The 11,564-nt window shown below is 42.1% G+C and overlaps 1 protein-coding gene across 4 annotated transcripts; it reads left to right on the forward strand.

Moving 5' to 3' along the window:
• Positions 1 to 4,226: 4,226 nt before the first annotated feature.
• otx1 (orthodenticle homeobox 1) lies at positions 4,227 to 6,969 on the forward strand. 4 transcript variants are annotated; one of them, XM_085369042.1, is made up of 4 exons: positions 4,227 to 4,347; positions 4,733 to 4,893; positions 6,220 to 6,398; positions 6,453 to 6,969. In XM_085369042.1, exons 1-4 carry the CDS (start codon positions 4,227 to 4,229, stop codon positions 6,967 to 6,969), a joined length of 978 nt encoding a protein of 325 aa, XP_085225168.1. The 4 variants fall into 4 exon arrangements, with proteins under 4 accessions (XP_085225168.1, XP_085225171.1, XP_085225170.1 ...); XM_085369045.1 differs by having other exon boundaries at positions 4,227 to 4,323; positions 4,742 to 4,893; XM_085369044.1 differs by having other exon boundaries at positions 4,227 to 4,323; positions 4,742 to 4,893; positions 6,220 to 6,376; positions 6,422 to 6,969.
• The last annotated feature ends 4,595 nt before the right edge of the window (positions 6,970 to 11,564 follow it).

The raw sequence follows: 11,564 nt of genomic DNA on the forward strand, positions 1-11,564 counted from the left end.
GGGTGGTGGTATTTCGGTCAGAGCCTTCGCCGGCCCTCTGACAGCTCGGACTTCAGATGTGGTGGAAATAAAAAATGGATAAAAGGTGCGTGAAACCCAAATCAAATACCTCCACTTTAGGCCGCCTCCTCTCTGCGCACACAGCCTCCCTTCAATCAAACGGGCCTGATTTCTCTTTGATTTTGGCCTCTGCGTAAAAACACGGACCTGCACAGGAAGGTGCGTTCAGGTGCGTCTGTAACAAGCATCACTGCAGGCCTACGCACACAACCTACATATTTTTTATTTTTTATTTTTTTTGTAATTATTATTATTGTGCTCTGCAGACTTTTGATGCTCAAGTTTCTCTGTCAAAGTGCTCTCATCGATGACTTTAAGTCCCATCGGCCTCCACTTTGATACTCCTCCTCTTCCTCACTCTCACACACACATAAAATTGTAAGTTCCATCCCTGCTCTCTCTCACCCTCTCCCTCTCTTTTTGAGCATTAGCTCGCTTTCAGCTCGGGCCTCATTTACAAAAGTTTGTGTTTTTGCAGAGAATAAGAAGCAGCATCCCCCCCTCCCCCTCCGACACCCGGTACCACTCAGGCCAAATCATAAAGCATACGCAGTGTTTTTCTTTAAGTGCGGAGGGTTAAAAACGTGTTAAAAACATCAACACAGGATTTGATTCAGTGACCGCAGCTTTCTGCTGCTGATTCTTCTTCTGTGGATTCTTCTTTTTCCTCCGCAGTGAGTTGGAGGTCTATCCCTATTAAACTTTACGTCAACCATCCTCAAATGTAATTCTAAATGGGGATTAAACCTCATTCATATTCATGAGACTGGTGTGTGTGTGTGTGTGTGTGTGTGTGTGTGTGTGTGGGGGAGAAAAAATAAAAGATGGGAGGGGGCATCACAATAAAAATCAAAATGGATAATTTTAACTTCTATCCTCTGTTTTTTGTTTCGGTGTCCACTTGTTTGTGTTTTTAAAAAATGGCAAACGGTGACCGTAGATAGAAATGTGGCTGAAGCTTCGAGGCCTTTTCTCGTAAATGTGTGTATTGTTTTTTAGGAAATAACTGCCAAACTACAGCGGGGGTTTCCTCGGGTTTCTATTGCTACTAAATCTTGATTTGTAACCTTTGCCATTGAAGCGTTTGTTCGTCTGTTTTTTGTTTGGTGGGGGGGGGTCTTTTCAAAAACCCAGAATATGTATTTTAGGTGGAGAAAAGTCAGCACTAAAGTTTGCTGACAATCCCAGCAAAGATGCTCTATACCCGGCATGCAAACAATAAAAAACTGGTTCCTGTGAGGTGCGAGTACCTTCTAAATTCTTCTTATACGCACAGCAGAGCGCAGGCCTGCAGCCTCTGAAGCACTTTCCCCTGCAGGCCTACGAAACATTTCCATCTTTTTAAAACCGCTCTGTGGTTCCTGTGGTCCGGGACTGAGAAGAGGAGGAGGAGGAAGGGTGGTGGGGGGAGATGAGTGGGAGTGGGCTCCCCCCGGCTGCCTCTGCTCGCCCATAGGTGGCCTGCGCCGTCCGTCAGCTCGCTAGCCCTCGCTGATTGGCTGCAGGAGGCGGATCCGCAGGTGATCCTCCGCTCATAGAGGCGCGGGGCGGAGAGAAGGTGATCAATCTCCATCCATCTCCATTAGAAATCACCTTAACACTCTGACAGACAACGACAAACCCCCTGAAAGCAAATGAGTTTGATTTATTTGGCTGTAAAAACGGCCGGAACCGCACCGAGGACGCGGCAATGCTGGTGATGCTGCTCGGTTTGCGCACTGATATTTGTTTCTGAGAAAGTCTGCTGCCGCTGCGCGAGTTTTGTGCCCCGCAGACTTCCTGCAGCTGGATAATTTTTACTCGCCTCTTGCGGTTCGAGCGTTCGGGACAAGGGAAGGAGAACAACAAGGTAAAGTTTCCTGTTTTCTTTCGCTGATTTTACGCAAAATCTTCTGGTTTGTGTGCATTTTCGCTCCGAGGAACTCTGAGCCGCGGTTCATTCACGAAATAACCCTATAGCTAAAGTACAAAAACATATTAAAATGTATATTTAAAAAAAAAAAAAAAAAAACCTGAAACATTTTTCATGAATAACCCGTACCACGCACCTGATTTCAGTTTGTACCGCTGCACTTTTATATTGAATTTTTGCGCAGATATCAATTACTCAGCACTGTCAAGGACTTCATCTTGAAGCCGATAAATCGAGCCAACTTCCTCCTCCTTTATTTGTTGTTGTTTTTTTTTTTTTTAAATATTCTCATTCCTGTAAGTTTTTATTTATTTTTATTAAGAGCAATTGTCCATTAAAGACTCTGAAGCGCTCAGCAGATAATTGGAGAGGCGTGTTTTTTGGTTTTTGTTAATTTATTTTGCTGATAAGGACCCTTCTGAAACGCTCTCTCTCCCCGGAGGTCTAATCTAAATTCTAATTGAGTTCATTTGCACGGAGATCTCGCCTTTTCACTCTGGCCTGGCTGAGCTGGAAGCGCGTTTTTTTTTTTAAAGAGCTGCTGGAATACGCGTTTGGCACGCAGAGGTTTGGTTTGGTCATTGTTAAAATAACCCCACTAATTTAATTCACACTCCCGGGTTGCGTGTTTTTAAGCTTCAGATCAGTCTGCACGCAAACTAGTTTCTCCACCCGGACTCTTTGTGTGTGTGTGTGTGTTTGTGTTTTAGGAGCTGCTGAATATGTATATAATTTTGCTTATTTTCCTTCAGGTTTGCGTCTTTACTTAACCAGCAGTACTTTACTAGAAACAAAAATAAAACCATGCAGGGTTTTATTTATTAATTTTCTCTGTGTCTCTCTCTCTCTCTCTCTCTTTTGTTTTTCTTTGTTTAAGAGCCGAAAAGTAAAGAAGACCGAAGCGTTGCTTTACTAAAAATACAATGCTAAATCTATCTATTTAATCCAGTAAAAATCCAAAATTAAACAAATTTAAACTTTTTTCCAGCTGAATTTGGTCCTCACTTTGTGCACCTTTAAAACAAAGCACAAAAATCGACTCCTCACATCTTCAGCCTGGTTTAAATATAATAACAGAAGCTGGTTGTTGGAGAAAAATGCGTTTCACGTTGGTGGACTTTTAACTGAAATTCTCAGCCGAGGACTGAAGAGCCACAGGAGTCCTGCTGTGGTCAAAAACGCACACGAAGTCTGACGATCCGAAAGAAACAGAATGAGCCAGAACAGAGATTTTTTTGTTATATATGTATTTTTAAATTGATTGTCAAACTACACAGATAATCTAGCGTTTTGTAACTCTGCGTGTGTGTGTGAGAGAGAGAGGGAGAAAGTGCAGGCCTACACACACCTCACACACACATTTTATTCATAAGTTTTATTAAGTTTGCTTTTGTTGTGTGAAATAACCAGATTTGTATGAAAAATACACCGGTAATTAGGAAAAAAAATTTAAAACTGCAGGTTTGAAAAAACAAATACAAATATGTGAGCGCAAAAAACAGAAGGCAGATGATTATTTTGATTTGAATTATTAATACTACGGAAATGTTTACCCGCGTGTTTTTGTAGTTTATGTCGCAGTAAGAGTGCGCGTGCGTGATTATTTTTTTTGGAGGGCTGGAATAATTTGCAGGTCTGCTGTAAATAAACGTTGTTATAGTTGGACACACACACGAGACAAAATGCAAATCTAGTTTCTTCTTTTATGACTTTCGTAAAGTCTGTGGGGAGCTTTCAGGTTTAAAGTGTGGATAAATTCTGCTTTGCAAAATAAAAGCTTTGCATTTGTCTCTCTGCGCTCGAGTCTCGGGCCGTTTGGCCCTCTTAATCCTAAAAAATAATCAAATAATCCTGAACACGGTTCATAGTATTCTGCACCAATTAAAAGGTCTATGTCTAGCTTGAATTAAATTCCTACACTATGATTTCCTGGTTTCTTCATTTATTTGAAAATAAATGCGTTTTTCAGTTAACCGTGGTTTGGGAGGAGGGGGAGTGAGTGGAAGAGATTTGTGAAGAGCTAGAGGTGATAATGATCATGATAATAATAAAATATGACAGCAGTGGTCATCAGTGTGAAATGCATACATGTCGGGATTCATCTTGTTTTTTGGTGGCGCACAAACTTCTCACTTGTTTGCGGTGTCTCCTCTCCGTGCAGTAGCTGGAATCGGCCCCCTGACCCGCCAAGCTGCAGCATCGGGGGAAACTGAACCGCTGGCCTGAGCTGGGTGGAGCAGTGACCGCCTGTAGCATGATGTCCTACCTCAAACAGCCCCCCTATGGCGTCAACGGCCTGGGGCTCAGTGGCGCTGCCATGGACCTGCTGCACCCCTCAGTGGGTTACCCAGGTAGGACCCCCCCCCAACTCTCACTCTCTCTCTCTCAGCCACACACACACACACACACACACACACACACACACACACACACGGAGCACCTGGACAGAAGCATGCGCAGTAAACATGAGCTCCAAATCAAGGGGTTAGAGTTAAACAACAAGAAACGTTTATAATAATAATAATAACATTGCGTGTTTCACTGTTAAAATGGTAAAAACAAATTTTAAAATGTACACACAACAAAAATGTAAACGTAAAACAGTAAATAAAAAGACACAATTTCTTTTCTAACCCTCAGCCAACAGCAGAGCAGGACAGGCTTGCATGTCGCTACCACTCACCCGACATTATTTACAGGTTTCCTCCGTGTTTCTGACGCGGTTCTCCGGTCTTTCTCTCCCCTCTGTGTCGCCTTTCTTCCCCGCAGCTACTCCCAGGAAGCAGCGGCGGGAGCGAACCACCTTCACCCGCTCCCAGCTCGACGTCCTGGAAGCTCTGTTCGCCAAAACCCGGTACCCGGACATATTCATGCGGGAGGAGGTCGCACTGAAAATCAACCTGCCTGAATCAAGAGTCCAGGTACAAAAATAAATAAAAAGTAAAAAAAAAAAGACATTTTAATCTCTGCTTCCGCTGACATTAAGTTAATGTCTTTAGTGTGGTTGACCGTATTTTTAAAAAGTAGGACAATGAAGACCTGCAAGTTTAGTTAAAATAGTCAAACGAAGATGTCAACTTACTCTTATGAACTTCAAAGTAATTTATTTAAAGAGTTTATTTTCTTTATTTTCAAAAACCTCTAATTTAAATACATTTTCCCTTATCTCCTGAGGGACTGTTAATGACGTCATTTGTGTCTGAATTAAAGGTTAATTATCGGTTAACGCTCCAGCTAGCAAGCTACAAACTGTACAGGCAAATATCTTAGATTATGGTACATTTATGTCCCCGTTTTCATGCTACTAAATCATTAATCTTTTTTTTTTAAGAGTCACAAATATTTAAGTCAATTATGGGGAAATTAAGAATGATTCCTGGGTAACTTTAGGCCTTGTATGTACCCCAGTAATGCACTGATTTTTAAGAAGAAAAGGACAACAAAAATCATGCAGATGGCTAGATACTGGTTAGATAATGAGTGTAATTAAAATTACACACCTTGGTTTGTTTATTAGTTCCTCAGTAAAGTAAAATTTAGTAGCTGCCTTTCTATTTCTTTTTTTTTTTTTTGTGTTTGGCTCAATACACTGGTTTGTGTGGCATTTTGTTTTGTCACACAAACCTCATAGTACTTCATTTAATTTCAATAATAATAATAATAATAATGATGATATCATAGACCCGGGTAGGCTGATGCAAACAAACTGAATTTACTAAAGATTATTTCACAGCAGAATCACTCAATTATTTTTAAAAATTGTATTTATTTTTTTCATTTTTGATGCTCTTCAAGTACAGGTCGTGTAATTCGATCTGAAATATGAAGAAACCAAGACTCAAACCTGCATATACTCCAAACATCTCACTGGTGTACTCCAGTATTGAACAAACACTGCTCCTTGAAAGGCATTAGGGGAAATCCAAGGCACAATTCGAGTTATTTTCAGAATGTGTGTAAAGCAAAATGCTCTACACAATCATACCCTCTCTGTGCTCTAGAGTTACTCTACTGTGTGGTGAAACTCAATAGCCTGTTATCTTAGACCCGTCTACCAGGTATGAAATTAGACCCCTGGCTGGTCCAAGCCAAGGGGCCGGGGTGGAAATGAACCTTGATGGCTAATAACCCCCAATTTTCCTCCATAATGTACTCCCACCATGGCCCAGGAGGTTCTTTTTTTCCTGAAATGCTGAGGCCGGTGTCGTGTAGGGTTGCTAACTCCTGGCTGGTGTTTGTGGTTGTAGGTGTGGTTCAAGAACCGGAGGGCCAAGTGTCGCCAGCAGCAGCAAAGCGGCAGCAGTGCCAAAGCCCGGCCGCCCAAGAAGAAGTCCTCTCCGGCCCGGGAGAGTACCGGATCTGAGAGCAGCGGCCAGTTTACACCTCCTGCTGTCTCCAGCACGGGCTCTTCCTCCTCTTCGTCCTCGTCCACCAATCACACGGGCCCAGCGGCACTCAGCAGCACCTCTACCTCCATCAGCACCGTCTCCTCTATATGGAGCCCTGCTATCTCCCCTGGAAACGCTCCGGCTCCTGCCGTGGCCCCGCTCCCTGAGCCCGGGCCCCCATCTAATGCCTCCTGTATGCAGCGTTCCATGTCAGGCTCTGCTGCAGCCGCCACCTCCTACCCCATGTCCTACAACCAGACGCCGGGCTATGGCCAGGGCTACCCCACCCCTTCCAGCTCCTATTTTAGCGGCGTGGACTGCGGCTCCTACCTAGCCCCCATGCACTCCCATCACCACCCGCACCAGCTCAGCCCCATGACGGCCTCATCTATGTCGGGCCACCCGCACCACCACATCTCCCAGTCGTCAGGCCACCACCACCATCACCACCACCACCAGGCGTACGGCAGCTCCGGCCTGGCCTTCAACTCCTCCGACTGCCTGGATTACAAAGAGCAGACTGCCGCCTCTTCATGGAAGCTCAACTTTAACACCACAGACTGCTTGGACTACAAAGACCAGGCGTCCTGGAGGTTCCAAGTCTTGTGATCAGGCTTTCTTCCCCACCCACCCGCCACTGCCCGCCCTGCTTGTCTGCTCTCTTTTATTTTCCAGATTAGCTTACTGCTTGTTTTTTAAAAAGACAAAAGAGTTTATGAACCATAAGACAACAAGATAGCAGCAGGAATGCTCAAGAATCGGACTTCCTTCTCCCGCTCGTCCTGTTTCAAAGTTTAAAAGAAGAAAGAAAGAAAGAAAAAGACAGACCTGTAAAGAGAAAGCATCAGGAGCAGATTTCCTGAAGACGAAGAAAAAGGGTTGTTTTTTTTTTTGTTTTTTTAAAAGACACCCCTCCTTGGGATAAGCTTAACAAAACTGTTTTTCCAAGAGTCATTTCAACCAAACTCCTTTGACCACCAGCTCTCTGGATGGGAGGAATATTTTCCCCTCTGGTGCACCGACGGGAACTGCCTGCCGTGCCCTCTTTACCTCCATCGAGTCCTGTATAGTTTTTATTATTTTCTGGAATTTGTTATTTTAGGATGACAGAGATTTTTAGTCAGCTGCACACAGGAGCTGAAATATGTAAATATGTATTTGGGTCAGTTACAGTGACCATGTTTAGTTGTTGTTTTTTTCTTTTCTGAATTTAAAATTGTTTATTACCACTTTGAAAGAAAGAAAGAAAGAAGAAAAAAGAAACTGTATGTAAATCTTCCCAAATATTCCAAAGAGAACAAATTGGCCATAAAGTTCAGCTTTTATATCCACCTTGTTTTACTCAGCAAAATTTGAAATGTCTTGGGGAAAACTCTAAATCTAAACTATAGATGCAGAAACTATTCTGGGACATTTTCTTTTTTCCAGATATTATTATTATAATTATAATTATTATTCTAGCTTCCACGTTTTCAAAGCAGACCACCTCTCTGGGACATGTTTGAACCGCAGCACTTGGCTTGTTATTGGAGTCAAAGCTTTTTATTATTATTATTATTATTTTAACTCTTCTGGGGGAGGAGAGGAAAATGTGGATTTATAGCTCCAAAAATGACAGTGAGATGTTGAATGTATCTTTAAAGGCGACCACCCTTACATACATGTTCATCCAATAAAGATCCGTTAAGTCATATTTTATTTTTCCTTGTCTCACTTTGATTCCCAACAGGGAGTCGAGTTTCTTTTTGTACACCATCAAATTACAAACTCGACACTGCTGTTTTCTCTTATTTGAACTAGTCACACTTTTATTTAAAAGCTTGTTGATTTTTGTCCCCCCCACCCCCATCCCCTAATTATAACGGGGGTAAATGCAAATTAGGCCATAATTAAAACAAGCCGTGAACGCCGTGTAGGCTTGCATTTCCATTTTAGAGAGCAGCCGTTTAATCCTCTCAGTGTCTGCCTTTAAATTGAAATGCTGACATCTCTCCTTGCTTTAGGGAAGCAAAGTGTCTTTTAAAATAAAATAATCTTTTTTTTTTTTTTTTTTTTTTTTAAAGTTAACCTCCTTCACCAAACAGTCCAAACAGTAAGCCGGGAGACAGCTGATCGAGGCGTAATTGAACGCAGCGCTGTAATGGCGTGATAATTACTCCTGCGCCCCGAGTTGGTTTCTCCAAAATATCCTGCAGGAATTTCACCGCCTCTGATGCGGTAATTACGTAGGTGGGGCCAGGTTAGGGGGTCACATGTAAGTGTGTGTGTGTTTAATGCGTTTCTGCTCCGGGGCAATATCAAAAGGAAGGAGGGGGGTAGTTTTAAAAAATCGCGTCAGTGCACTGGCAAGGTTGTTTTGGACGCGTTTAGAGCAATGAAGGCCGCACAGAGAGCGGGAGGTTCAGGCTAATTATTTGCCCCAATTAAACCCTCATCCTTGCGCAAAGAAAATGAGCAGGTTGTGCGCACTTTCTTTTCTGCCCGCTAATGAAGACAAATTGAATTCTGTTTATTATTACAGGGCTCTCTCTCTCTGTGTCTCTCTCGCTGATTATTTCTATACTTCTGTCTGTGAAAAATCAACAAAACGTCTGAAACACAAAGTTATATATTTTAAAAAGGAGGATAACTTATAAAAGGTGAGAACAGTAACGCTGGAATTTATTTTCCTTTTTTTTGCATTTATTGGTTCAAATATTTTTAAAATGAAAGCCACAATTTTGCCAACTGAGTTCTGCTTTTTAAATACGTCTCAGTGAGAAGTTAAATCCTACAAATGTATGCACTTTTACGCAGAAGTCTCTGGTTTTGTTTGATTTAAAAGATCCAAACCAGAAATGGAAATTATAGCAACAAATAATGTAAAAACAACAACAACAACAACAACAAAAAAAAAAACTGCTTTGACTTTGAATTTTTCCCCCGGTAAAATCTGGGTCGTTCTGGCGCTTTAAGGCCTCTGAAAGCGACGCAAACAAACAGAAGCAGTTTTATTCCGCCTGTGAGGAAAGGTCACGACGTAAAATTGAGTCTATTTGAAGCATAAAAAGGTAAAATTCAGGAGATTTTTTTTCTTTTTCCTGTTGCCCTGATCAGATTATCAGTCTGATCGATACATATTTCAGGTTCCTGCTCGTGTGGAGTCCGTTTCAGCTGCAGCCGGCCCTCTCCCACTCTGTCCCTCTCCCTCCATTTCTCTATCTCTCCCTTTATGCAAATGAGTCTCGCAGCAGCTGAATAAATATCTGCAGACCAGGACATTAAACGTGTTTGCGCCAAGACGCGCAAACAGCGCAGCGAGCGGCGGATTTGTTCGGATTTGCATCAAACAAATATTTGCTGCCGCTCTTGCGCGATGGTTTAAGGAGTTTGAGGGAGCCACAGGTCTCTCGTGAGGCAGCTGCTCACCTTCAAACACGAGCTGGAGTGAAAAGACGCGCTTTTCATCTAGTTTCCTCTGAGCGAGCGAAGCCGCGGTTCCAATTAAACAGTCGAGCAGGAAATCAGAGTGTAAAACAGACTGTAATCAGACTCAGTGCGAACAATGCAGGGATTAAAATCTGGGATTTAAGGCTAAACTACTCCCGCAAATGCAATCTGATTCTGCGCAGCGTTAGAGAGCAATAAAGCGCACGAAGCAGCACTTTGGTACACCTGCGAAAATGCAGCAATGGCCCACCTAAAATGAGAAAGGAGCCAAAAAGAAGGAAGTTTCAGTTTTTACAAAAATCCTGGAAAATAATCCGATCGTTTTAATTAATAATTAATATATTAGTGTTGCTGTTTCAGTTGTTGACTTATTAATTTTGGTGTCAAACGAAGGAATTCAAACCTTTGAAAGTCAAGAAATTATTTGGCTTAAATTCATCAGGAGTGAATTCAAGTGCAGTTCTGTTCAAGCTTAAAGGAGGTGATGGTGAATTAAATGTTTAGCAAAAGGTCGAAAAAACAAAACCACATTGTTTAGTTTGCATTGTTTCTACTGTTTCACACACTAAGATTTAAAAATTTTCAAGTAATGTATACTACAGGGGAAGCTATCAGATTGACTTAACAACGCAGACATGTAGTTCGTTTTCCCTAAGACAACATTAAACGCACCACACTTCTTTTTACACCTGATGTAGTTCTAAAACGACGTAAATGTGTTGGAACATTGTCTTCTAATCCTAAAATGTTCTGACTGATCTGAAAACTGGACTGGAATATTTATCGACCTGAAAATAAGACAGAAATTATTATAAATTAAAACAAGAAATTTGCTGAAAAATGCACAAATTCAAATGATATTTTCCCCACGTTTCACAACAATAACGTGCAGAAAAGCTAAACACACAAAACATGGCCTCACCTGAGCTCCACCGAGCTCCACCAATGAGAAACCTTTATATTTATATGATATCATCCAGCCAAACAGTCTCTGTCTTTGTTCATCTCACATGTTTTGCAATCAGTTTTTGAATTCTTGGAGGACTTCAGTTGATCGGAATCATGGGGGTGTTTTGAGGACACCGTTTAATCAACATAACGGATAAACAGAACTACAAATAATCAGTTCTTTCACCTGAATGTTGGCAATGCGATGCTCTAAAATGCTGACAGGGAGAATTAAAGCCTTAAAACAATAATCCACAGATACAAAAACAGAGTGCTGCAGCAGTTTTCCTGCAGGAGTATATTAGATATGTGATATTTTAATAATTAAAAAGGGTGTTATTGAACTATTAGTGTGACCAGTGTTTGTATAAGCCTGATTTTGAGGGTCTGACACCTTCATATTCTGCTCAACGGGACGATCGATCGCAGCACAACGTCCCCCTGTTGTCAGCTGATTTGACCTTTTGGCCTCTCATCTTTTGCGGTTAAGGTGTGTGAATGTGGGTGGACTGGAAACTGTTGACACTTTGTCCACACTTTGTCCAGGAAATGAACTGGAACCATGCCGGACGGTCCTCGCATGAGTGGTTTGAGATTTGTATCTAGGAAAGTAAAAAAGAGACAGACAGAAAAGATAAAGACAGAAACCGGACTGATCCTCCAGTATTTGGTTTGCGAGCACTCCTGGGCTTCGATAAGTCAGTGTGTATGTGTGCGCAAGACAAAGATCCGAAAGGCCCGGCAGATGCACCGATAGCAGCCTGCATGCTGGGACTGTTTTCTTGTCTTCCATTTCCATGCAGGACAGGAAAAAAACAGCACTCACG

This window comes from Diplotaxodon limnothrissa, linkage group LG13 (genome assembly GCF_057381915.1).
Source record: "Diplotaxodon limnothrissa isolate DT_005_m linkage group LG13, D_limnothrissa_male_GT1.1, whole genome shotgun sequence".
Taxonomy (NCBI): domain Eukaryota; kingdom Metazoa; phylum Chordata; class Actinopteri; order Cichliformes; family Cichlidae; genus Diplotaxodon; species Diplotaxodon limnothrissa.

Coding starts and splice junctions, on each gene's coding strand:
- otx1 (XM_085369041.1), top strand. CDS start 4,227: ATGATGTCCTACCTCAAACAGCCCCCCTATGGCGTCAACGGCCTGGGG. Junction 4,324..4,741: donor CCCCTCAGTGGGTTACCCAG/GTAGGACCCCCC, acceptor TCTTCCCCGCAG/CTACTCCCAGGAAGCAGCGG. Junction 4,894..6,219: donor TGCCTGAATCAAGAGTCCAG/GTACAAAAATAA, acceptor TTGTGGTTGTAG/GTGTGGTTCAAGAACCGGAG.